At 49.7% G+C, this 27376-nt stretch overlaps 1 protein-coding gene across 1 annotated transcript in view; it reads left to right on the top strand.

Annotated features, from left to right (window-relative positions):
* The window catches only part of Capn13 (calpain 13), a 64743-nt gene that overhangs the window by 30786 nt on the left and 6581 nt on the right, over window positions 1-27376 (top strand). The window contains exons 5-17 of the mRNA XM_046441706.2: window positions 103-239; window positions 5925-6099; window positions 6965-7039; window positions 11250-11335; window positions 14830-14904; window positions 16019-16164; window positions 17885-18027; window positions 19903-19914; window positions 21989-22191; window positions 23110-23146; window positions 23488-23544; window positions 26500-26557; window positions 26656-26705. Of these exons, the coding sequence (XP_046297662.1) occupies window positions 103-239; window positions 5925-6099; window positions 6965-7039; window positions 11250-11335; window positions 14830-14904; window positions 16019-16164; window positions 17885-18027; window positions 19903-19914; window positions 21989-22191; window positions 23110-23146; window positions 23488-23544; window positions 26500-26557; window positions 26656-26705 (1254 nt within the window). The remainder of the gene's footprint in view (window positions 1-102; window positions 240-5924; window positions 6100-6964; window positions 7040-11249; window positions 11336-14829; window positions 14905-16018; window positions 16165-17884; window positions 18028-19902; window positions 19915-21988; window positions 22192-23109; window positions 23147-23487; window positions 23545-26499; window positions 26558-26655; window positions 26706-27376) is intronic.

Raw genomic sequence — 27376 nt, 5'->3', positions numbered from 1 at the left:
AGTCTTGTTGCAACTGTGGCTGTTTTTTGACTTAGGTTGGAGGGCTGCAGAGGCTCCTTCCTGCCTCACCACTCCTAAGACATACATGTGTCTCTCTTCCAGTTCTGGCAGTATGGCCAGTGGGTGGAAGTGGTGGTTGATGATCGCCTGCCTGCCATAGGCAGAGACTGCCTTTTTGTACGTCCTCGCAAAGGCAACCAAGAATTCTGGCCCTGCCTGCTGGAGAAAGCTTATGCCAAGTAAGTATGGGCCTGCTTCTCTCCCCAGAGTTCCCATGCTGGCCCTGCATGCCTATGCCTTGCCCTTGCAGATGTTCCCCACCAGCTGGCCCTGTAGCTCTCAGCAGCTCTCCTGAATGTGGGCAATGTCCCTTGGAATATCAGAGCCATTGCCACCTGGCTGGGTATCCTCTGTAAATAATCATCATGTGCAAGAATCAGTGCTGGGGCCATCAAGAGGGACCCAGGGACACATAGTGAAGTGTGGTCAGAGCAGAAGACAGAGATATGCACAGATAATATTATTGCTAGGCCGGTGTGAGTCCATATGAAATATAGTCCTCCTTGGAATCTGAAGGAAAGTGGTTCTAAGACCCCACATGGATTCTGAAACCCACAGGTGCTAAAGGTTCTTATATAAAATGGTGTAGTGTTTGTATACAACCTATGCACATCCTCCTGTATGCTTTGAATCATCTCTCCATTACATGTAATACCTGATGCAATGTAAATGCTCTGCAAATTGTTGTTAAACTGTATTGTTTAGGGAATAGTGGACAAGGAAAGACTGCACATGCTTTCTACAGACCCAGTTTTCCTCCCAATGGTCTTGATCCGTGGTTAGTTGAGTCGTGGATGTGGAGCCTACAGATACAGGGGGCTGACTGAGTGATACCTCGGTTGAAGTCCAGTGAGAGGGCAGAGGAGAAACTGAGCCTGACTGTCCGACCCACAGAGAGACAGGCTGAGTCTGTAGGAGGAGGCAGCATCCGAGTGAGGCGGGAAGAATGGGGGATCCTCCGCAATAGGGGACTTAGGGGCAGAAGCAGCCCCATCAGAGAGTGCGTCAGGCAAAGATATCAACAGGGCACTTCAAGCTGAGGTCCAGGCAGCTGGAGGCCTGGCATGGCTGACGTGAGGTAGCAGTGGGTGTGGGTATGGGGCAGCTTTTGCCCATTCTCACCCATTCTCCTGTGCTCTGCACACTATGCTCAGGGACTAGCTTCTGGTGCTGACAGGCTGAGGACTTATAGCATCTGACTCACGTTTCACCTGGGCTTTGGGGCTGGCTTTTATTCAATGGATGTCTCCCAAGCATCTCCCCAGATGCCAGGCACTGGGGTTGGCACTGGGACAGACTCTCAGGCTGTGTGTGAGGAAGAGGGCACTGTCATAAAGCCCCTTACAGATGAACAGATGCTCAGACTTTCCAGAATCAGAAAAATGCAAATAAAAAGAATAATAAAACACCTCTTCACTCCTAGGAGACTGCAGAGGTTAGAATTCTGGATAATGCCGAGTGTTTGCCAGGAATCCTCGAAGAGCCCTGAAGAAGGGCCACAAAACAGCCTTCTGAATAGCCACTCCACAACAGATTAGTGACATGCACATCTCGCACCCTGAAAGACACTCCTAGAGGGACACTCAGGAGACAAGTCTAAGGCTGTTCCTGACAGTGCAGTGGGGGTGCAGATTGGATCTATGATGGCACCTATCACCAGGTGCATAGGTACCATGGGGCAGATGTGCTCATGTGGAAAGCCACACAGTAGTTGGAAGCCTCAGATCCAATAGACAAGACACATAGGAATGTCTTCAGAGGCCAGGTACTGAGAGAGTGGGGCAAGAGACTCTGAGCAATAAAACACAAAGTTATTTATGGGAAAGAAACCATGCCTCAGAAAGTATACACTTGACAGGGACACATGAGAGTGAGCAGTTATCCCTCCCAGGGCAAAGGCCACACAGAGAGCCACACCCTGGAGAAGAAAATGAGCAGGCGGGGGTTCCAGGATCATCACAACCAGACCCTCATTTCACACGTGGGGAAGCCCAGCCTCCCAGCAGTTGGAGGTGGCAGGTGTAGGTAACCTGAATCAGCCGAGGCCTCTAGCACCTGACCAGGAGACCCTATTTATCAGGACTGCAGCCCTGGCCGCATCCAATCCTAGGCCCTCTGGGGTGGTAATAATACCATAGTCCTCCCAAGTTCCTGACTTCTGGAACCTACAACCTAAGGAGCAAGGAGCCCGAGTCCTCTTGGGGTACATTCTTTTTTTCTCAGGCAGCTTGTGTAAAACCGAGGTTGTTGCTCATTTCCAGTGTTAGGAAGAGCTGTTCGTTAGCACAGGAAATGAAGCCCAGATAACAGCAGTGGTTGTTGAACTGGCGCACATGTTTGGGGAGGTTAATTCACTTCTAAGCTACTTACAAAAATACTGCCATTATCTTTCCAGCATGGATCCCGCCCCCATCAGTCCAGGGCCTCCTTTTTCTCTTATGTGAAAGGGGGTAGCGTGGAGGTTCACAGGGAGAATTAGAAAGCCGCGGAATGAAATGATGACTTTGACCCCATTTTGTTAACAGCTGACCTAAAGCAATCATTCAGCTTGAAAAGAAATGGGAAAGTAGACCTGGAATCCACATTCCACTGCCCAAAGAAATCTAGCAGAGGGTAAAATGTTTCAAACTATTAAAGCCATTTAAAAGCTTTGCCCCCACCCATCCAAAGAAGGAAGCTAGAGAATGCAGGAGTGAGTCAAATAGAATTAGAGCACTCGAGAGCTGGAGGGGACTTCTGTGAGTATTGAACCATCCCTTTTTCTGTGAAAGGTGAGGAAACTGAGGGTTAGAGAGGTGAAAAGGCTTGTCCAAGGTCACACAGCCTTTGAGGCCAAGCTGGTGCAATAACTGTTCTCCCTGTCACATACTTTCCCACCAGTCCTCAATAATGTTAGTCCTACAGAAAGAGATTTGTCTTCTTGCTTTGGATAACTCTGTGCCTGGCACATGGAGACTGTAGCACACGTGTGGAAAACACGTCTGTCCATGTACAGAGCCCCTCTTTTGCTGCAGGGGTGTAGGCAGCTGCCGAATAAGCATGGGGATTCCAAACTTTCAACTATCCTTGTGCCTGAGGATTCTGGAAATGAATTGGTCAAGTCAGTCAAATGTGGGGGGAAGAAATCCATGTTTGGGGAATCTTTTCCCCAGAGGTTATAAAATAGAGAGCAGATTAGGTACAAAATCTGGCAGGCTGCATACTACCCTTCATAAAGTCTCTGCAGGTGAGAATTGCAGTATTTCAGCATCCTGTCTGGCTCGGATTTAGACATCTGGATTCTTCCCTCCCGTATCATTGCAGGCAGATAGACATTTCCCCCAAATAAAGCTGAAGCAGAGAAATAAGGACAAGACTCTCGGAATTCCTAGGTTCTGGTGTCAGGGTTTAGTGACAAGGTGGCAAGCCCAGTTCTCTCTCTTTCTATTTCCTGTCAGCCAAGGGGACTAAGAATAGTTGCCGCGTTCCTGAGCATCAGCGGGATCCTTGAGCTCCTGTTTGGAAAGCAGGGCGATAGCTCCTTGACAAAACACCCAGCTGCTGCTGGGACCAGCTTTGTGAACACTGCAGACAGACAGTGAGAGAAGATTCTGGAAGTCCTGGAGGGGTGCTGGCCTTGGGAGTCAGGAAAGGGGTGTTTCTGGTGACTACAGAACAGTGTGGGTGGGAGACCTCATATGAGACCCAGGGCCACTGAGTCTGTGTCTGTGAGATAGCCAGGGAGGGGACAGAGCCCTCCACTGCTATCCTGGGGTGGCCATGATGCAGCCCTGGAGGGTTTGGGCAGGAAGGGGCTATTGCAATGAGGTACTAGTGGGCTCCGAAACAGGCTCCAGAACCCCAGCCTGGAACCTTCAGTAGCTCCAGCAATGACAAGTGTGACCTCAAGAACTGAATGCTGAGACCCAGTTGGGCACTATTTTGATCAAAGGGTGGCTCTGCAGTTGACTGAGCAAGTGCTCCTGAGATAAGAGTCTCCTATCAGTCCTAACCCAGGGTCAGGGAGAGGGAGAGGGGATGATAAGATCAGAACCAGTTTTAAAACAAGTTGGGTAAATCTGTCACATGGTGGTTCCTGTAGAATTGCCCCTTTGTTCTGTGGGTCCTTAACTTTATTTAGCAACTGTCTTTCTAAGCCGTCTAGGGCATCTGTGCTGTATTCTACTCGATATGTATTTGCTGAAGTGAGTTTATTGGAATTTTAGGTAGTTTCCTGGAAAAGTGACCTAGGTGGAAACAGGGTGAGAAAGAAGAGTCTGGGCTCCAAGAGCATCAAATCCACGTTGCTCTTTCCAGCTGAGTGGCCAAAGACAGGGCAGGGCAGGGACTTGTCCAAGGCCAAAGACACTGTAAAGGCCGCAATGGGCATGGATCTAGGGCCCGACTCACATCTGATTTTGCAGCACTAGAAAAAAAATGGCACAGCAAGGTTCCCCCAGCCCACACCTGCTGCCTGCCACCTGTCAAAGGCCCTGTCTCTGCTTGCTAGAGACAGGAATGTACAGGACTCTGGAAAAAATCCTGAGTCTCAGAGATGACAAAGGCAAGGGCAGCAGCCACTGGGCAACTTTGAAGCCAGGAGGCAACCCTAGGCCCTGCTGCCCTCTGCGTCCCTGCTGCCTGTCCTGTGTGATTGCCCTGGATGGATTTGAGGATTCCACAGAAAGACAGTTCACCCCACTGACAGGAACTAGATGACCCACCCCACCCCACCCCGCCTGCAAAGTAAATAGGATATGTCTTGTCCCAGCTTCAGTGGAACCACTGTGACTGGTGGCTCCCTTCCCTATTGCTGGCCCCGTCACCAGCTCTTCAGGTGCTGGGGGTCTCCCCACTGCGATTCTTTCTCCTTGGAATACCTGTACCTCTTTCCTTACCTGGGTGAACCTTGACTCAGAGGGTCCCTCCCAGAAGTCTTCCCTAGACCCCAGGTTAGGTTCGGCCTGTCCTCTCTGTTCCACAGGGATCCCCCATGTTTGTAGCAAATACACACCCAAGAAGGGCCAAGAAACCTGGTATATTGTTATTATGACCCCCTTCTAAGGAGAGTGTGTCCTGATGTCTCATGTTGACACCAGTGTTACAGAGCCAGGTGCACACGATCCACTCACCAGCAGTGATCCCCACAGCCCCACAAGGCAGGTGCTGTTCATGCCCATTTCCCAGATGAACCCTCGAAACCTTCAGCCTCTTCTCAGGGATTGAGGGCTCAAGAGCTCCGAGGCCAGGGGTTGGGCCCAGGTGGTCTGTGATGAGCCACTGAGGCTTGGGGCAGAATCCAGAGTAGGGCAAGATAGGGACATAGAGACTGGGTATATTGAGGGGTGTAGATGAAAACACTGAAGGCCCAGTGGTGGTGGGTGGTGGGAGATGGGAAGAGGTCTGAGGATGACAATCTGAGGGAATCTTATGTCAGATTTGTCCCTTTCTGTGTTACCTGAGTAAAGCCACCTTATCTCCCTGCTGATTCCAGGCTGGTTCTGGGAACAGAAGCTCTCGATCAGGGTCTGCCCAGGGTGGAAACAGGCTTTTTGCTGCTTATCCCTGCTGGAAGGCAGGGACAGGGTCTTGCTTGTCTTTGGACACATAACTGCTGTGCTCCCTAGCCTGGCCCCTAATGTGGGCCTGGTACACAGTCAGGGCTTAGCACGTTGTCTGGCTGAACAAGAGGTATTAGATACTCATTAAATAACACCCAGTGTTTACTAAGGGCTTGTCATGTTCTTTGTTCCTGGGTGGTTGTCCTCCAGAGTGGATCAAGCCAGTCCTCACCTGGGAACCCTGCAGAGGGTCAGTGTGCAATCTCCCTTCCTGATGTGTCTCCTCAAAGGCGTCCGAATGCTGATATGACTTCCCTCTCCCAGGTTGCGTGGATCCTACTCCAACCTGCACTATGGCTACATCGAAAACGCCCTGGTGGACCTCACAGGAGGGGTGGTCACCACTGTCAACCTGCACTCCTCCCCTTCTGACCTGCTGATGGCAGTAAAGATGGCGGCCGAGACAGGCTCCCTGATGACTTGCGCCACCCCAAATGGGGTGAGTAGATCAGGAGCCCCTTTGCACTGTTCCAGTCTTTGCCCCCCACCCCCCGAGTGTCCAGCCAAGCACCCAAAGTCGGGGAGGGGAAAGGCAAGGGCCACGGTGGAGCATTTGCTGGTGAGCTTTACCCTGCTCACAGCTCACCCCGTCTAATCCCAGTAGCCCTCCCTCTGAAGTGAGGAGTGCACAAATCACTTCCCAGAAGAGGACACAGGCTGAGGGGTAAGCAGGGTGTTCCACACACAGCCAGAAAGTGCTGAGCAGGGACTCTGGTGCTGCTGCCTTCAAAGCCTGGACCTACTACTTCTTCCTGACCAGGAGCCTGATAACCTGGGGGTCATCACTCACTGCATAAGGCAGTTCCTGCTGCTATGAGGAGCTTCTTTGTATTCTGTTTTGGGTTTATAAGGCCAGCACGTCTCATTTTGAAAAGCTTGAGGGGATCCTCCAAGGTATTTGAGTATGTTAGGCAAGGTCTGTTCCCTATCCATGGGACACTTCCTGCACTCTTTAAATGTAGGGGTTTGGAAACCCACTTCTCTAACCCAAAATGCCACCAGAGATCTACAGTAGATCAGAGATCTATAGTGCACTTTAAGTCCCCGTTGCTCATTTCAGGGGCCTCAGCAGAATCCCTGCCTCCTGCTATCTATTCAGGACACATTCTGTGCTGGGTCTTGTCCATCCTGGGTGGTTGGTGGAGCAAACAGCCCAGATCATCAGGACTCTGTGGTGTTCCTTCAGCCATGCGGCAGTCTCCTGGACCCTCAGTCACCCTCCGGCTATCATCTCTGCCTCTCTATAAGAGAGTTCTGCACATGGGGAGGGAACTCAGTGCTTGGTCTGCTTTTCTCCTCTGCAGCCAACCGCTGGGGCCCAGGTGATGAAGAACGGGCTGGTGAGTCAGCACGCCTACACCGTGACCGGGGCTGAGAAGGTGAGGCTGGCCGGCTGGCCTGGCGTCCTGCCCCTGGGTTCTGCCCTGGGGTTCTTGCCCCTCTCAACAGGAGCCAGAATCCCATGCCTCCAGGAAGCCCAGAAAAGCTGACATGTGTCCCTTCTACCCTCACAGTGGCAACTTCCGTGGGCAGCCTCGCTCCTTGGTCTTCAACCAGGAGTTCTGGTACCCAGGACCCTCTATCCCAGGAACCGCTCAGTGACCTTGCTCTCCCTAAAATGATCTCAGGTCAGAGCCTCGAGCTAGGCCAGGGATTAGTCCTAAAAGAAGGCAGAAGGATCCTGCTGTTAAGTCAGGGCTGGGGTGATGTGCCCTGTGATGTTCACGCTAAACTGATAGAACAAAGATACTCTAAACTACGGGGGCTGAACCAAGATAAATTTCACTTTTCTCTTGGTTAAGCAGACAATTGGGTCTCGTAGTTGGCTTTGCCATCCTCAAGAGGGGCCGTCCACCTAAGAGCCCAAGACAGCTGCTCTGAGTCCCTCATCTCCCAGTCAGCAGAGGAGAAAGAGGCCTAATTTAATCCTGTGGCCACACCAAAGCCCAAGGGAGGCTGGGATACACACCATCTAGCCGGCTTCCATGTGCCCAGATGAAACATGATTCCTGTGGAAGCCAAGGGGGGGACAGCACTAGAGGGCAATCTTTCCCCAGATGCATGAACTGCCGTGGGTGGACAGAGATGTGTGTAATTGCTGTGTGGGCATGAATGGTCTCCACTGAAGTCCAGCTTTTTCCATTCATGTGGGGAGAAGCTGAAGCCTGATGGGAAAAAAAAACAAAAACGCTTTTTGCAAGGTCATGGAACAGCAGCCAGAAAAATGGCCCATTGAGGGACCTCGTTTCCCCATCCCCATCTTTGCTTGTCGTGCAGCCGGAGCAATTCCACTTGCCAGTCTTGTGAGGTTTCTTGCTAATGGCCCACCTCTTTATTTCCCATTTCCCACTACTCCACTAGGCCCTAAGAGACAGAGTTCCAAACTCCAAAGTGTCTGTCTCACAGGGACTTGCGGACCAGGATTGCTGAGTGTCAGCTTCAATTTGTGGCTTTCTCAAACTACCCCCCCCCATATCGATCCGTTTCTCCTGGCCATTGACTGAGGCCAGTCGCTCCATTGTTTCATGTTTTACTGAGTGTCTCGATTCACAGAACAGGGCCAGTATCTCCTGTCTCCTGACTGCCTCCCTAAGGTAAATCAACAAGGAACTGCTCCCTCTGCGTTAGGTGCCTACTAGAAGAGAGCTGGCACCTAATAAATGTTCGCTGGATCAATGGGTAATTGCGCTAGCATGAGTGTATGAATGGATTTGTCTTTGGCCTGTGACCATAACATTGCAGATCCACCATCACAGAACAGAGCAAGGAGCCCACAAAACATTTCCCACCAGCAAGAAAAATCTCCCTGATCACCGGAAGCCCGAAGAGATCTCAGTCATAGTGGCTCCAGACTCCAGTCCTCCAAACTGTACTACAAACCCTTGCCTGAGTTCTCAGTGGGACAATCAGTACCATCATCACCCCTGACCACATATGAACACTCTGCAGTGTGAAGCTCCCCTGCCCCAGATGTGGACAAGTCTGGGGATGGAAATAGCTTTTATCTTCAGCTTTTTCCACTTTCCATGCTGTCTGGACTCTTGTGTGGATAAGACCTTGCCACTGATTCCAAATGGGGAAAAGAGAGTGGTGATCAAGTGACATCCGCCATGTTGGTCATGGGAAGAAGGAGTGGTCTGAATGGAGAACCTTACCTGGGATGATGGATGATCAAAAGACCATGTCTTCTGTGGTCCATCCCACCCTGCCTTTCTGAGCAGCTGACCCTTTGCAGAAGGTGCCTTTAGGAGCACTAGCCTAAAGATCCTCTGTGAAAACAGGTTTCCAAACACATTTGGGAAAAATGCAGGTCACTATTTCCCTTTCTGGGAAACTCGCAATATACATTAGCAGTTTAAAGGTTCTGAGAAGGTCTGTATTAATAAGATAAGTACTACATGGTTTTAATTTACCATTAGCCATGAAACCATATTTTCTGGGAAAAACTATCAATGGCCAATGGAACATATTCAAAAGAATACATCTGAGGAGCTACTATTCCAGGGTAGGTAACCTGGGCCACCTCTTGCCCAATGACACCTTTTCTAAGAGAGTTGGCCAAAGTAAGGAGCTAAGGTCGGCAGCCAGGGCAGTGAAGAAACTGAGTCAGTCCACTCTTACCTGTAGCCATGACCTTGCCTCAAATGTGACCCTTGCACCCCTTGCCAAGCTCTTGCCAAGCTCCATGTGGTCACTAGTAGGGGACCATCATAAAGGACACCATCACACATGGCCCAGACTTCGACTTGGTCAAGGAATCCTCCTCCAGGGAGAGGAGGCTATAACGCTGAGCCACCAGTGTTAAGATTAAACCAGCCCATAAATGTAGCGTGCTTTTAAATCTGCTCATCCTCCCTCCAGGCAGGACACAGACAGGAAGATAAATGAAATTGGCATTTTTTATTATGCACCTAGCTCCGCAGTGACTCCCCTGAGCAAGGGGGGTGAGTGTTTATCGGCATGCCTCATTTAGCCTGCTCCCAGCCCCTTTGAATCACTGGCTGCTTTCCTTCCATGTGCCCAACTGAGCCCCTGACTATCCGTTGGGCACTGAGGGTGGCTCATTAAGCTCTGTGGGCCACCGGGCAACCATATCTCATGTTCCTGCTCAGTGGACTCCGGCAGGTGCTGGCAGCTAATGATGAACTGTGTGCAAGGCCTTGGGGTAGATCAGGGAGGGGTGGGAACTCTGTATCAGGAGACCCTGTGGTGGCACCAAAAGCCAGAGCATGTTCCACTGTGGTGCTGGCCAGAGATGGGGCAGACAAGAGAGCAACAGGAAAGACCCTCATCCCAGCCAAGTTCCAGAGCCCCCATGTGGCCATATTACTTCTCAGGGCAATGCCCTGTTGGCAACTGGGCCAGGGGGATCAAGGGTTAATTTTGAGGCCAAGATCACAGCCACATCTCAGAAGGAGTCTTTATCTATGTCCAATTTCAAAATTAAGAGCCTGGTCTTTGGAGACGAACAAAAAGTATCTAGGATAAGAATTCTACCCCCCTCCTGTCTTAATTTGTGGCCTTGAGAATCTCAATTACCCTCTCTGATGCTCAGTTTTCTCCTCTGCAAGACAAGAGGAGAAAACCATCATGTAACCATGTACTCCAGAGGACTGCACCTGAGGTAAGGCAAGTTAGCCGGCCCCTAGCTCTGAGCCCCGCCTCCACGAATGGTCTTCTCTGAATGCTGATGCGCTGCTCAGTTTTCTCAGCCCTTCTGACCTACAGTCAGTGGACTCACTCGCTCCCACCTTCTGCTCTCTGCTCAGAGGGCCTTAGCACAGATCAATATCCCAGCTACAACTCGATCATATTTTAATCCCCCCCTCCAGGCCGAGGGCTCTAAGCCTCCGAAAATGGAGGTTTTAGGGTGTGCTGTTGTTTCTTGTACCTTTCCTACAGTCCTGCCTTTGGATTAGTGGGAATAAAGGAGCCAGGGTGCGACCTCAGTATCAGATGAGTGACAGTATGCAGTGCTTGGCCACTGCAGGTCATCTGCTCTTAGAGGCTTCTGGCCAGCAGGATGAGGTGCAGGATGAGGAGGTCTAGCCTCAGCCCCTCGGTTCCCAGGCTGTCCCAGTGTCGCAGCAGCCTTCTCTACCCTCTGCCTTCACGACAGCACTATGGAGATCGCACTGCAGCTCCCCACAAGAGCTGGCAGGGAAGGGGGCTCTGTCCCTGGGATAGAGATACCTTCTTGTGACAGGGGGTGGAGGAGGCTGGGGACCCATAAAAATCTGTCCTCTGCAGCCAGAAGCTACATCCTCTGCTATTTATCTGCTATTAAATCTGAGCTCACCCAGGTTCTTGGATGCAGTCAGAGACTATGATAAAGTGGCACCTGCCCTGCAAAGGGCTCAGCAGAATGAGGGGCCATTTTCTTTTCTATCTCATTCCAACTCCATGCAGGCAGCAAGAAAGACATTGATTTTTTTTTCCTTTCAATTTTTTTTTTCCTGGCTGCAGCCAAATGAGGTCAGAAGTTAAATTAGTCCTCGGAGATAAAGAAGCAGCTGCATTCATATTCCCTCTTTCTGCTGACTTTTGCCAGAGAGCCCTGACAGTTTCCTTTTCTGTTCTTCGTTACAGATTCAGTACAAGAGGGGCTGGGAAGAAATCATCCGCCTGTGGAACCCCTGGGGCAAAACGGAATGGAGAGGGCGCTGGGGAGACAGGTATGGCTTCTCACTGAGAGCTCAGCGTCCTGCCTGGGCAGATATTACTTCAGGCCTGTCCAGTTCACAGCTAGGTGTGGCTGCCCGTCCACCTCACACTCCCATGATGCCATTCTCTAGTGTCTATCAGGCAACGACAGTGTGCCCTCTGTACAGTGTGCTCTGTGCTGCTGGGTGGGTGCTATGAGGTATGTACAGATGATGAGACTCTCCAGGACACTAAAGTCTGGGGCTGTGAACCGAATACCCAGGGCAGGAGGCAGGGCAGGGCTGAGCCCCTACTTGGAAAGAGAGAGAGGTAGAGAGAGGCTCATCCCTGAAAGAGAGCCCGTGGAGTCACATCTGGGGGAACTGGGGAAACCAAGACAAAGGTCTGAACGATCTTTTTACTCGACCTACTCAGGTCAGGCCTGCCTGCTCATCTGGACTCCCAGGTGTCCCAGGAGTCTGCAGGGGCACCTTGCTCATGATAGGAGTAAATGGAGTAGATGGATCTCCAGTGTCCAGAGGAGCATGCCCTGGTAGGGTCCAGCTGTATGGTCAGCAGCCAGGGGACAATCCCTGGTGTCCCACCCACCCCCACCCAACTGAGAATGTGCAGGTGGCCCTGGGAAAGGTCGAGGGTCAGCAATAGGTTGCTTGCTTCTCCTGGCAGCCCAAGAGGCACTCCTCTGAGGACCTAGGCAGATGTGTGAAATGCTTCACAACAGAGTGGCCACAGCCTTGTTGCCGGTGGGGGTGGGGGTGGGGAGCGTTAGGGGAAAGGAAATGCAACACCTTCAGACAGGACACAGGACCCAGTGAGCAGTGGAAAGCAGCGCGGAGAGCACAGCGGGTTCTGAAAGGTGGGCGCAGTCAGCTGGCTCCAGACCCCACTGCCCTCTGCCCAGACCCAGCCTGCAGCCCTGCCAGGCTGTGGCACCACTGCTCCAATTCTCTGAGAGACCCAGTGGCTGGTGTCTACCTGGCACATGTGGGAACTCAGCAAATGTTGAGATGAAGGTTTAATGGGGGTAGGGGACGAGTAGAAAAGCGAGGGAGGGAGGAAAGAAAGGAGGAAACAGCAAAATGAATTTGTAGACGCCCCCTGGAGAACAGGGCCCCTGAATCCAGCCACAGAAGGGAAACAAACTTGCAAAACCATGAACCAGTCCAACCTGGCAATGTCTTCCTCACCCCATCCCCTTCCTCCTTTTTCTCTTGCCTTTATGCTTTCTTTCTCCTCAGGGGTCTCCTTTTCCCTTTCAACATAAATTCTAGAATCCTCTCCCTTTTCAAGTTCTTCTTGTCCGCCATTACCCCGAGCTGTCAAATACGGCACAGTAGGTGATTCGAATTAGCCAGAACCCCTAGTTTGGGGTTGGCTATTAGAGGTAGGAGTAGAGCAAAGGCCAGTGGCAAGGACAGATTCTGCAGGCTGGGGAGCAGGCAATATTCTCCCAAGAGTTGCTATTTCATCCATGTCCCTGTGCTAAGCCTCGAATGACCTGTAAGGGACACCAGAGATCAGGGAAAGACAGTGCCCCGTGGATGGACATGTTGGGAAGAATGTCATAGACTGGATTGAACATGAGTTGCCTTTGCAGGGAGGGAATATGCTACACTCCAGAAGGGACACTGGGTAAGAGGGCCAGCATCCCACCATCCCTGTCCAGGAATATGTGTAATCTGCTCAAGGCCAACAAGCTGGCCTGAGTCAGAAGAAGTGCAGAGAGGGGGCTGGGGCTGGATGGCGGGATGCCAGCTTAGAAGCTGGGATTTATTCCTTACAGGCTCAGGCATGAAGGGGAGCCATGCCTGCAGAGAGGGGATCTAGCAGCACCGGCTCTGTAGGATCATGTCCCTTGTGAATGCTGAGGGTTGCCACCTCCCAGCAAAACCCAGGCTGGGAGGAAGCAGTGGGGTCCGCATAATCACTGTCTCCATGCAGGTGGTCGATTTCTTCCTACTTTTTAGGAATGGAGATGGATGGAGGGAGCTGGATGGTCTAATCTCAGCCATAATTGAAATTTCAGTCGCACACACTTAAAGGCAAACTTACATGAGTCGATAGAGTATTGATTTACACTACATTTATTTTCCCTTACACACTGCAGAAAATGTAATTATCACTTAATTATAAAATTGCATTTTACAATAACACATCTGACTGCCTCAGCCTGCAGCCAGAAGCCCGAGTGGTGGTCCCTGCCTTGCTGTCCCAGCACAGAGGTGACCCAGGCTGTCAATGTGAGCTCCTCTATGGGGAAAGATCTCATTAGATTTTGTGCCTCTGGGGCCCATCGCCTATGAGCTTGCCTCTGCTTTGAACAGCAGACTGAAGGAGGGTTCCTCCTCCCTAGACTCTGGGGGAGCTTCATCATCCCAGTGATGTGGACAGTGGTGATTAGTTAACTAAGCAAGGAAGGAAGCAAATCTTCCTGTGTCCTGAGTATGTGACAAGGCACGTGTCAGACCCCTGTGGTGGTATAATGGTACACAAGGCTCCTGGCACTTGGAATCTAGCAGGGAGGGCAACAATAGCAATACAGGGTGCTGAGACTAAAATAGGAGTGGTGAGGGATGCTGGTGCTCAAAGGAGGGCACCTACTCTGGGTGTGCAGCAGGTGGGTCATCAGGGCCATGGGAGGCTTCCTGGAAGAGGTGCCCTTTAGAAGGAGAGATCAGTGAGAGTTAACAGGTTACAGAACAGAGGGGAGGAAAAGCACTCCAGATGGGGGAACATCAAGGTGAAAGCCAGCCTGTGGGGTTGGAGTGTCTTTTAAAAAATAAAGACATTCGTGACTGCTGGGGCACAGAATGAATTCAAGCACAAGGTGGGGTGGGGAAGTACAGAATTTCCCAGGTAAGTGTCGAGATGTGGGCAGAGGCCAGAGTTTTCTTTAAGGAGGAGGAACTTTGCCTGGAGAGTAATAGGGAACCCCTGGCATGTGTTCAGTAGGGAAATGACATAATCAAGTTCATATTTGAGAACAACGATTTGAATGGCAATGTGGAGAGTAGGTAGGAACGTGGGAAGGACCCAGTAGAGGGAGACCAGGTCAATGTTCAAGGGGGGTGAGGGTGATATGAAGAAGGACAACAAAAGTAGGGGTAGAAGTGAGTGAGTGGCTGCGAGAGGCGTGTAGGAGGCAGAATCGATAAATGAATAATCTTTGGTGACTGTTTAGAGCTGAGGGTACCAAGGGAGAGAGGCAGAGAGGGAGAGAGGAGAGACTCTTCATTTTTCTCAGGCAATAGAGGAGGTAAAGGGCAGATGATTTGAGATCACCGTGAGATTCTAGTGGAAATGGGTGGTGGAATATAGATCCGTCCAGAGCTCGGCATAGAGAAACAGGCTGGAGACAGGTGTTTGGAAGCCATCAGCATGAGAGAATGACTGAGTCCTTTCCCTAGGAAGTAAAAATGGCCTGTGACAAGTGACCCTGCTAGGGCAACATATGGTTGATATAGAATGCTCTGCGAGATCTCACCCCGTGTCTGTCCACGCACAGGTCCCGGGAATGGCAGGAGACCCGTGACCAGCGGAAAAGCCAACTGTATGAGAACAAGGAAGATGGAGAGTTTTGGTATTAGCCTCTTCAAGAATGCCGTTTTGAACCTTTTACCGTTGCCCAAACCCTCGGTCCCTACCCCTTTCCCTAAACTTTCATGAGGTTGGAAATGAGAATTGCAGAGACCTGTTTAGAGGGAGCCTATTTCTTCTACAAAGACAAAAAGACTTTGGATGGGACATCATTGCATTCCCTGTCTTGGTGTGAAAGTCACCTTGGTTATGAGGTGTACTGGGCTTTCCCAGATATTTTGATGATAAAGGGAATGAGGGCATCCAGGGTTTGAAATAACAGCTTCTTGGAAGCCAGGCAACCTGGTTGTCATGCCCATATCTTCCATGTTATCTTGTTGTGACCCTGCATGCAATTCCACAATCTCCCTCTGAAATGAATCTCCAAAAAAGGAGCGGGAAGTTCATTTCTTAACCGGACTCTGGGATTCTGGGTGGGATGTCACTGTCATCACCCAGAAATCAGGCAGACTAGACAACCAGATGCTTTAAAAAGGCAGGTCCCACCATGTGCACACCTCTTAGAGGAGGAAGTGGACATTTCTTGGAGGGGTTTTCGAGTTTACTTAGTGACATATTTAGATGAAATTTAGCAGATGTGAAAAGGAGCCTGGGTTATTAAGAATCAGAGGAACAAATGTAAATTTGAAGTATAAATATCCCCCAATATTTCCACTTTTTTCACAGTAGGAGGTGGGATTTGGGGTGTGGACTCAATTTTGTTTTCATAAAAACCTCATCAGTGGATTTGGCAAAGGGCCCCAGGGAAAAGCCAACTTCCTGGCAGCATGTGGGGCCCACAGCAGAGAGGCTGGCGTGTCCCACTGGTCATAGGGCTCATGGTTGGATCAGTGACTCAGGGAATAATTAATGATATAGCCCCTCCCAGGTGACACGAAAAACTCAAAATATGACTCTGTTATTGCCCTCCCAAACACTGGAGGGAGAGATCCTTAAAAAGCAGCGTGGTGCTAAATCAGCAAGAATCTGACCCAGGTCTTTGGGTGATAAGTCAATGGATACTTGAGCTGATGCTGAAAAGATACAATGAAGTGATGGGAACCCCCACCTGGGGACACACTGGCCGTCCTTTAGTGACATGTATATGTTTTCCACAGGATGTCATGTCAAGATTTCCAAGAGAACTTCTCCTGCCTGTTCATCTGTAACCAATTCCCCATCACTCTGGACCATGGGATCACACCCCATGAAAGATGGCACCTAATAATGTTTAAGAACCAAGTGCTTCTTGGAAACACCACAGGTAGGTAGGATGTTGGAGATCATTCTGCCAGACAGGCAGACCTTCAGCCCCAGTGCTGCCCTGGTGTTGAACATCTCTGACCTTTAGTTCTAAATAGACCATTAGCCTGATGCTGAAAGGAGAGGAATTTGTAAGCTACTGCTTCTTCAAGGAACATGGCAGCTGGTGGGAGGTGGCAGGAGAATCTCTACCATGCCTCCCTTGGCCCTTTGTGTTCCACCAAGTTTCTTCTTCTCACCTCCATCTACCTCTAGGGAGTGGAACAGAATCCCTGCTCTTTAGAACATATCCAGGATGGTGGGTAAGGCTGTGAAAAGAAGCCCAGACCAAAGTTGAGACCTTGCTTAAACTATTGTCTTTGCTGCACACTAACTTTGTGACTCTGAGAATATAGCTTATGTCTTTGTCCTCAGCCTCCCCAACTGTAAATGTTGGAATGAGTAAGCCTGTCTGCTCCTTGAACCTACAAAGCACCACCCAGACTCAAGGAAGAATGTCCCTACCCCAGGTTGGTTGTAAGACAGCTGTGGTGGCACTTCTGAGCCATTAAAGGTTCCCCTGGGATAAAACTTTTTGACTTTGTCCTTACTTCTAAGTCACCTTCCCTTATTGTACCTCCCACTCCCTGTGACATTGATAAGTGAAATTGCTTCCTGTGGAGTTGAATCAGAGTGTGCTAATATATCCTTGATAAAAGAGGTTGTGTACAATATATTTGTGTGTGAAAGTGCGTATGTGTACATATGCATTTCTTCTCCTGAGCAGCTGCCTGCTGAGAATGTGCTGTTTGAATGACCCCAGGCCCCAGGGTGTCCCTCTTTTCAACCTCCTGGTGCTAGTGATCACTCTGCTACTCAGATAGCCTCCTCATCAGGAGGCCATGGACAGACTCAAAGAACTGCCCAGTCATTCTTGGGCAGCAAATGTTCTGATTCATCTTCCTGAGCTGTGCCTGCCTATACAGCCAAAGCCCTCTTCCCTGGATATGATGCATATCAATGAAACAAACAAAATTATACATTGGGGCCATTTTTAGGAATACCTTACAGGGAGGGAAAGAAGGGAGCCATTGATGCAGCACCTGCTGTATGCTGCTCCCTGCATTTTAATGCATTGTCTTCCTCAATCCCCATAGAAAGCCCATGACTGCGATGGTCTTCAGGTCCCTCCCCCACTCTCAGAGCTTCCCAGTTGTGACCTAAATCTTCTGATATGTGTCTATTCACCTTGATCCTGACTTACCTTTATTTTTTCATGCATTGAAGAAATGTTTCCACATGAGATTTTCTTCTCGCTCTAGCTTCCAGGAGCATGCTTGGGTAGAATAGCAGTGTGGATCGCCCTCTCTGCCTATTTTCCCATTTCCTTTGATGCTTGAACCATTGACACCATTTCAAGGCTCCATGGTTACATCAGAGCATAAGGTCATGCATACTTCAGGACTCTGGAATTTCACTTATTATTATAAACACAGCCCTTGACTTTACATTTGAAAAACATTAGCAAGTGGGGACTCTACTCCCTCCCTGTTTTTAAGACGAGGAGACTGGAATTTAGGAAATAAAGAAACTTGTACCACAAATGGGTGGAGACCCAGGTCTTAGGTCTCCAAATGCAAAGTGTATAAGCCAACCCCACAGGACTCTCTGAACTGGACATAACCCTCATTGAGGGTCCCAGCAGTGGAACTGAGCACCAGTAATGGCTCTTTCTCACCCAGGAGCACCCAGAAGGGAAACCCAGTACTTCTTCGATGTGCCAGAGCTCATGAGGGGCCACAATGTTGTGGTGTCCTTCACTGTCAGGCCACAAAGCTTGAAGGCAGAAGATGAGAACTTTCCGATACGCTTCCAGGTGTTCAAGGTAAGGCAGCCTGTCTCAGGGCTTGCCCTTTGGGACATTTCTGTATACCTTGGGCTGGGGAGAGTGGCTGGTCAGGCTGGGAGATTGGAGTACACCACAGCTTTGGAGATAAAGCCCAAGGGTCTGGAGCACTTACCTGTCCAACTTGAAATTTGAAATGAAACAAAATGAAAAAAAAAAAAAAAAACCTTAAAACTAGAGGGAAATTAGACTTGACATTGTTTGTAATGGGACATACCTCCTGCCTGGGTCATTTGTCAGCTTTTCCTGGTATGATGCAGAACTTAATGCATGTACCTTAAAAGGTGGTCTGATCTAAATTCAGCTGTTGTAATTAGGCAGATTCCTGGGCCTGCCACAGACCTCCTAATCAGATTGTGCAAGAACTGAGTCTCAAAATCTGTGTTTTAATAAGCTCCTGAGGGGCTGATTATGCACATTATGTTTGAGAATCATTGGTCAAACTTTTGTAAAGAGTTAAAGGAAAACAAAACAAAACAGCAGTTATAAACCCAGGAGCTGTGTTAAGGTACCTGGTCTGCCCAGCCAGGACTCAAACACCAGATAAGTCTACTAAAAGCATCTCAGCCAACTCTTCCATTTCGAATGGAAGACAGAAGCCCCAAAGACGGTCTCAGGTCTGCCCCAGTGCACAGCTCCTGGGCTGGTTACTTATGTTATTGTCTGCAAGCCTGGGGCCCCAGAGCTGGGCAAAACAACACCTGGTGTTAACTGTTTTGCCCAGAGTCTTTTCATTTCAGAAGCCCTAGCAGGGCTGTAATCATTCTCAGTTTTAAAAATACTACCAGAGCCCACTTCTCTCTTTTCTACCAGAGATGCATTATTTCTCAGCTGCCCAAGATCTCCTCAGACTCTCTGGATATCTCAGTGGATAAGGATCCTGATTGAGTTAAAAAACCAAAGAGGAGTCTAGACCTTGACAGCTCAAAAGATATTTGAGTTCTTTTTTGCTGTGCAGCTGAGAAAAGAGGCTCTATGTGTGCCAGCTGCTAGGCTCTCTGCACACTTGGGACTCAGTGGGAACAATGTCTGGCACAACTGAAATTGTACCCCTGGTGCAGGCCTGTGCTCCCCAACTGCTGCAGGAGCAGGGAGCAGTGGTAGATGAGCAGGAAGGCAGAGGTGAAGACAGTGGAAAAGGGTAGATAAGCCATTTTGTCCTTGCCCCAAAGCACCTCCCCCAGGCCAGGATTGTGCTTGTGCTCTTCCTAGGCACAAGCCCCTTCCCTAGAGTGACAGCAAAGTTCTCTCTTATTTCCAGCCCTGCCTGTGTCTCTCCTTTCTCTTCAATGTTATCATCACTGCCATGAACAGTAACCACACCTTGCTGAGGGACAAACGGTCACCTCCTCCTCTCAGACACCTTCTTTCCTCTTCAATTTCCTTCTTATTGTTCACAATTGAGTAGGTTTTCTTTTTTACAACCCGGTATGGAGTTAGAGTAATCATCCATTTACCACCAGTGTGCCAGGGAACAGGTCAACTGCACAAAAAGAAGGGGCACAAGTCCCTGAGCCAGGCTGGGGGATCCCACCTATCTTTCTGTTGTGGTCTGGCTTATGTTAGTTGGATTTCCATTACTGTGACAAAATGCCTGAGATACAATCAACTTAAAAGGAGGAAAGTTTTACGTTTGGCTCATGGTTTCAGGGGTTTCTGTCCATGGTTACTCAGTCCTGTTGCTTTGAACCTGTGGTGGCTCAGTCCATCATGGTGGGGAGGCTATTCACTTCACTGCGACTGGGAAACTGAGAAAAACTGCACCATGAGCTGGGACCCTTAACACATGGGCCTTAGGGGACATTTCCAAACTATAGCAGGCCTCCTGAACATCTTTCTTCCTCTTCCCCACAGGTGGACTCCCAGGTATTGATCACCACCATCCTCACTGGGCAGGCTTCTTGGTGATGCCCCTTGGTAAAGTGTAACCTCTTCCAACATGTCCTCTTCACATGTCCTCTGGCTGCAAATTTTTGTTGACCTCTCCAAACAGGTCAACAAAGCAGGAAAATATTTAGTTGTCCTGGTCTGATATTTGGACCCCTAGAGGGTTCTCTTGTTTAACATTCAAGAGGGGCTGCAACCACGAGGCCATCCTCGGTTTTGGGCCCCTAATGCAAAAGGCAGGTGCAGCTGGTTTGTCTGTGTTGTTGAGGGGACCCGAGAAGAACCTTCAGACTCCCAAACAGTCAGCCCCAAATCCATCACAGACCCAAGTGTGTCGTCCACACGCAGCTTCAGGCATACCCTCCAGTTCCTCTGACAAGCAAATCGCTGCCCCTCCTAAACAGATGACCTGGCTCAGTGTTGATGACAGGTGACTTCAAACTCTAGAGGATAATAGAGAAGGATGGATGAAATCCAGAAACCTGTGCTCCAGGCACACAGCCCCTCCAATGACTGTGAGTCCCTCCACGGCTGTGAGCTCTGCAGTGCCCTTGGCTGCCAGAGGAAGGCACAGGAGGTAGAAGGGAAGCAGGTGGGCCACAGCCAACAGAGGGTGACTGCAGCCCCTCCAGGCCTTCCAGGGGAGTCTCAATAGGTAGACAGAGGCCAGGACAGGGAATCTGAGAGCAGGGGAGACTCAGAAATCCTGGCAGGAAGCTGGCAGCAAGAGATCTGTCCCACAGTGGTGGCTGAGCCACAGAGCAGAAAGTTAGGATCTGCTTCTGGCCCCCGGCCCCACCAGCCATGGATGTGGGACAGTTAAAGGGCCTTGAGGAAATCCTCAAGGGCTAGGAATGGGTTGGCACTCTAGTTCCCAGAGCTGGAGAACAGGGTAGGGACTGGATCCAGGAAAAGGCACAAGCTCCTTCCCTAGAGTGACAGTCAGCTCTGTGCCCAGCCAGCCCTGTATTAATTTGAGGTGTGCTCCTCTGAGTGCTGGACCAAGACCTCTCATCACTGCCCACACCCCACTTGCTGGCTGCCCTGAGCAAGTGTTTTCCAAAGAATAGGAAACCTGGGCAGAGCTGTGAGGTCTAATGGAGGGAGGAGAGCAGGACACCAAGGCCATCCTTGCCTCCTAGACTATAGCAGCCAGGCTGCCCACGCACCTCTGCATACACACTCCCACCCAGAGCACAGGACATAGCTCTGAAGAAGACAGTTATCATGGCTTCTGCCCGAGGGGCCCAAGCAAGTCAGGCTCCCAAACCCACGGGGGCTGCTTCCACCTAGCCCTCTGCTGTACACCTGGGGCAGTGACCTACCTCCTGTCTCACTCTGCAGCCCAACTCTGTTCCTGCTTCCTGTAGAGAAATTCTCCCCTTCCCCCATTTCTCCCCCACAGCAGAACTCATAAATAATCATTTCATGCTGCATAACCATTCTAAATGGAATCCCCATGCTCCACTGTAGTGGGGAAAATTTGTTTAGTAAGGGGTTTTTATTATGTAATATGTATGTGACATCTGGTAATAGGAACTGCATTATATTTATTGTTTTATCTCTAAGAAAATATTGAAATAAAAGGAAAATGATCAGGGCCTATTATTTTCCAATGAGAAGGAATCTCTGGGCTCTTCTGGAGAGAGGGAACAGAGGAAGGGAGAAGAATGCCACTCCGTAATGCAGTGACAGCCAGAGCATTGGCTAAAGGTTTAGGAGAAAGTGGGATTTAAGGCCCCCAAGGAAATTCAGCATTGGCACGATGTCACCAGCCTTCTCTGTGTGTAAGTAGGGGGAGAAAAAACAAAACGAAGCCAGAGACCCAGGATGCTGCTAGGCTTAAAGAGATAGTTTTGTGTGTCATTAATTGTAGTGTGTGGAGTCTGGATAAAAATATCACTATAACTCTAGTGGGTTTTTTGAGAGTTCACTGTCTCCCTGTCCAGGCCCTGTAATTGCTGTTCTGGTGAACAGAGCGGGATCTGGAAGGTGAGCCTCTCTCCTGGTGGCTGGGGACCATGCTTTCTCACAATAATCACCTTTCTTCCAGTTCCAACAATTCCAGGAGAGGTTGCCGCCCACATTTTTCTCCCCATTCAGACATGATATCCAAGGCATAGAGTATGAAGTCAACTCCAACTTCACAAAGTCCTTCCATCTGATCCCTGGGCACTATGTTGTGGTTCCCTCGGCACCCAGAGAGAAGACTGAATACTTGCTCCGAATCTTCTTGAAAATGTCGGACAGTGACAGGTACAGAGCCTTTGGGATTCTGAGTGTTTTATTCTACTTATTTTTGTAAAAATGCATCACATCATTGTGTGCAGTGCTCTGTGCATTGAATATAACATGGACAGTCAGTGGAGACACAATACTGGCCCTGCTCCCGAGAAGATCACCATAAAGGGGGAAGAGAGACTGGGGATCAATAACTAGACCCCAAGTGATGGGCCATTGCTGGAAGTAAAGCTGCGTGAGAGGACAGAGTGAAGGGCTCATTGCTGGCCCGAGGGACGGGAAGAGGCTTCTTTGAAAAATGGCAGCACTTGAGTGGGTCCTAGGGGAAAACAGAAAAAAAAATTAATGGCATAAAAGGTAAGGCCACAAAGACCAAAGAAGAAAGACTAGGCAAAGGCAGGGAAATGGATGAGCACAGGTTTGCTAAATAACGAATGACGCTGGTCAAGGGTGCGGGAAGGTGGTTGGTGGCATGTGTGTCAACTTGTCTCAAATGTATCCAGAATGGGGGGGTAGAGAGGGGGACTGTGAAAGGTGGGCCTGAGTGACACATTCTGGTCCTGGAAGGTCTTGAATATCAAGTCATTTGTGTCAACAAGTACTCACCCCACTGGGTACTTCATCCCCCTGGCCCAAGGCCCATTACTAACAATTCAAGATGGAACTTAAAACAAAGCCCATCCCCACCCTGGCAACGGGGCTTGCCGTACACCCCCATCTGGTTGTGAGAGATGAAATGGTTAGAAGATCAGACTGTGTTCATCCGACAGGCTGGGCACATAACCCTCGTGCTCCTCTGTTTGCTGACCTCCACGACTTCCCACTTCACATCCCATGGTGCTGAGGTCTTTCCACTCTTCCTTGTCAGAAGTGTCAGCCTCCTATGAATAATGGCCTGGTCATCCTTGTCACACTGTTCTCCTGGTTTTTCAGGATCTCGAGCAACAATTTCGACCTCAGAGAATTGAAGGTAGGTGTGTAGGAAGGTCTGGCTGGCAAGCTTCCTTGGCCACTCCCTGTCCCTAGGGCTTCTGTCTCTCTCCTTGCCCCACCACTAATTGGTAAAAGAAAGGTACCATAATGGGCCAAAGGTGGCTCAAAGAGGTGGGAGTCAGGGTGGCCTCCGAGGCCAGTTTGGATCCAACCTTTTCCTTCCACAAGCTTTGGTTTTCCAATTCCCCTAAAAGTTTTTTCCCCAACTGCCAGACAAAGCCTCAGTCTCAGATCTTGGTGGGAGTTGTTCCCTCACTGTATAAGACTGGCGGCCTCCTCCCCAGAAGTTTAATGCTGGCTATTTTCCCTTTGATCCAGGGAAGTCTTCCAGAAAATGGCTCCCAACAAAGCATTTTCTACAGATATGCTCAGAAGGTACAGTACAGGGGACCTGTGTAGGCAGGTGATGGAGGGACTTGAGGGAGGGGGGCCGCTCCAGGCCCTTCCTGGGAGGCAGAGAGGAAAAGTGACTTGATGGATCATTTTATCCTCTTTGTTTCTGGACCATCTCCAGAACTGATCTGGCCGCCAAGCTCTGGAGAGAATTGGTGGCACCATCTGGGTGGGTGACATTGGGATACAATGTGGAGCTTAGAAAAGAAGGGAATAAGTATAGGGTATGCGTATGGGATATATTGCTTCTTGCATCTTTAAACAAGCCATTGGCAGCACCCTCTGAAATCATCCCTTCTCTGATTCGGACACCACCTCCCCTGATCTGGCATGGGTCCTACCAGGAGCTGGCCAGCTTCAGAAAGCACCAACAGCACTCTTCCTGCCAAGTCACCTATGTGCACACAGGATTTTCCTAATAGTTTAATAAACTGTTATAAAGAACTCCTTGACTTATCAGGAAAAAAGAGCTGCCAAGGGCTCTGCATGATGGGCTGTATACCATTAATAATTGTGTTTGTGTGGGAAGCAGAAAGTGATTCAAATGATTATGCATACCACACGGGCTTGGGCCAGGCAGAGACCAAGGACAGGAAGGTTGCTGAGCCCTCCTCTACATTCAGAAGACTAATGGGCTGGTGGCATCCTGGAGGCAGGCTGGGCCCAGAGGGAGAAAATGAGAAATCAAGAACATGGCTGAAATGAGGGGTACATGTTCCAAATAGCAGCTGACTGTCGGTCTCCCTGAAATCAGAATTAACCCAGGATTCAGGGCCACCCCCAGCTTGATTCCATAGGCCTTCACTTGATGCATGACAAGTCCAGCCAAGATGATTGTGGTCCCCAGAATGTGAGCTCCTAAAGGCAGGGATAACATCATATGCATTCCTTGTCCCCAATGTTGATCACTGTCCTTGGCCCAGAGTAGGTGCTCAATCATTTCTGTCATATTGAATAAAGACAGATTAGCTTCCCTAGAGCAGATGCCCAAGCCAAGTTTAGCTGTGTGTGGTGGTCACCAGGGCCTGATTAGAATGCCTGAGACCTAACTTCCTTGGGAGGGTGGAAAATTCTAACGCATAGTCTATGCCTGTACCTCTAAAATAAAAATAGGTTTTGTCATATGATAAGATGGTACAGATTCCAAACAACATCCAAATTCCTCCCCATGGAGAATGATTACCATCTCATATTGGGCCTTGGTGGAAATCAGAATAAGACACAGACACTGCATTGTGCTAAGGTGACCCTCAGCTTGGCATCCATGAGCAGGGCCTAACTGCAAAATACCTCCGAACTACCTTCAGACGCTCTGTCCTCCAAAGAAATTTTAAAGCAAAACATTCCTCCACTGTGTCCTCTCTCCTTGTCTCTTATATTGGTTTCACCAGCTTTAAACTAATACAGTGACTTGTTACCATCCCTACCACTGGTTGCTTTCATTAGCCCTGGTAGTGGTGGTTATAACATCACCAGAGCCTGCCTGTGGGGAAGGGAGGGTGTCCTCTGACTCTGGGTTGGGCTAGATCCATCCACCATCTATTCTTTAGTCAATTAGCAAGTATTTCCCAAGCACCTGGGGCATTTTAAGTCCCACACTGAACTTTGGGAACACCAAAATGTCAGCCCGTGGGTAAATCCTGTTGTGGTGGTGGCAAACATGGGCTTCTTTGGGAATTTGTTTCAGCAGCCATCATCTCCATCCCTACTGTCTCCACAAACGCTTTTGTTTGGTTATGGAGTGTGAAGTTCAGATCAGAGTCTGTGCTAGGTGAGGAATATGGAGAAAGAAGCAGACATGTCCCGTGCTCCATGTTGCTTATAGTCTAGTGGGTGGTCCTGTGTAAATCAAGTTCCTCATTACCATGTCACTGGCTAAAGGGAGGCATCAGGTTCTGTTATAGGAACTTTCCTGTCCTACCCAAACTGGGAGGTGCTAGATGGATGACCCAAGGACCAACTTGAGACCCTGGCAGGATGTGTTCTCAAGGGGCATCCTGAAGGCTCGTATTTCTAGCTGAAGGTCCACGGAAACACAGGCTGTGGGGTTGCTTTTGCTTTTAGTGCTGGTTGGTGAGGCCACCCCTGGGAAATGGAAGGGACAGCGTGTCTGTTTTTCTTATGAGGTGCTGGTTCTCAGAAGAGCCCAGAAGGCACCCTCTTCCTCTTGAACCCCTGTCCCTCTGCCAAGTCACCTGTTGAAAAACCAAACTCCTGTACCAGCTCTCCAAGTAAAAGTGTCCCCAAAGCAGCACACTCCCACATCTCTATAATCTGGTCATCAAAGGCACCACCCATCACACTGTACACTTCCCCCTGAGAAGCCTAAGGTCATTAAGCCTTCCGAGTTCAGGCCCAAGCACGTTCCTCTCCCCCTTGGCCTCCATTGCTTCCTGCTTTTAATCCAAGGGAAAACCACCTCTCCCTCTGGCCGCAGTGCCTGGGAAGACTAATGCTAAGTAATGGGCTTGACTGTAGCACCTTCTCTGAGCCTAGATTCCTGGTATTTTTAACTCCTACCATCACACACGTGCGTGTGTGCACACACAGTTGTCTCATTTCCTCGTAGTCTCTTTTTGGAAGCAGGTGGAGAATGCACCTAAAGGCTGTACTGAGCCCCACAACAATCCTCATCCCCCCAAAGTTCCCCAGTGCCAGGCATGCTGGGGAGAAGGCCAGTGCAGCCTTCAGCCCAATAACAAGGACGGAGGGATGCAAGGGAGCCTGGTGGGGACCAGACATTGCTCAGGGAGGGTTATGGCCATGGCCCAGAGCACGGCCCAGTTAAAATCCCCAGAACAACATGCTTCAGGTAAGGCAGGCATGTCGTGGGAAGAAAAGGTTTAGAAACTGGAGAGCTTTTACAGGGTAGGGCTGGTGCTCCCCTCAAGTCCTGGCAATGGTCTGATGCCCGTGTCCTTCCTTTGTTCGAATCAGGGGCTGGACATAGATGCCACCCAGCTTCAGAACCTTCTCAACCAGGAGCTTCTGACAGGTATGGTCAGCCCCGGGGCCTGCTGGTCCCAGCCTCAGCCTGACACACCTCCTGCTGCCACATCTGTCTTTCCTGTTTTCTCTCTTCTGGATCTCTAGGGGACACTTTCTCCCTGGACGAGTGTCGCAGCATTGTGGCTCTGATGGATGTATCCTTTGCAGTCATCCCATCTCCCAGACCTAGGAGTCCATCTTCTGTGGGTTTCCCTGGGAGTCTCTTAGGGCTCAGCACAGGGCCTGGGTCCTGTGGATTTTCCACCAGCTCACTGACTCTTCTGATCAACCACGTAACAATGGAAAAGTTACTGTTGATCAAACACCTACTATATGCTGAGACTTGTTATAGGTGAATATATATGTGTGTGTATATATATATATATTTTTTTTCCTTATAATTCTTGTAACAACCCCTGGGATACAAGAGGTATTAGCCCATTGTGTAATAGGAGAAATAGGGGTTCAAGGGAGTCAAGTAATTTCCCCAGATCACAGAGCTAGCCAGACTTGTGCCTGGATATGAAGTAGGAGTTTAGCCTTCAAACTCTATGTTCTAACTTCATCCTGCTCCCCTCCTTAGAATACTGATGGGAGCTACTTTCCCTTCCCCTCTTCAAGAATGTTCCTTTACTCAACAAGCCTCCAATTCAATAAAAGATAGCCACCAAAATGTGTAGAAACCTCCTTGGTCTACACAGCAGCTGCACCTGTTGCTTGCAGATGTGGACATTAGGTGGAGGTAGTTTGATGGCTCACCTAGTTCCATGGCTACAAGTGGCAGGACCCAGGGTCACACTCCAGTCCTGGCTATCATCCTGACTTC

This window comes from Marmota monax, unplaced genomic scaffold (genome assembly GCF_021218885.2).
Source record: "Marmota monax isolate L192 unplaced genomic scaffold, Marmota_monax_Labrador192_F-V1.1 WCK01_AAM20220418_F8-fsc00010, whole genome shotgun sequence".
Classification (NCBI taxonomy): domain Eukaryota; kingdom Metazoa; phylum Chordata; class Mammalia; order Rodentia; family Sciuridae; genus Marmota; species Marmota monax.
Note: the sequence above shows the minus strand (reverse complement) of the source record. Positions and strands in the feature narration are given on the sequence as shown.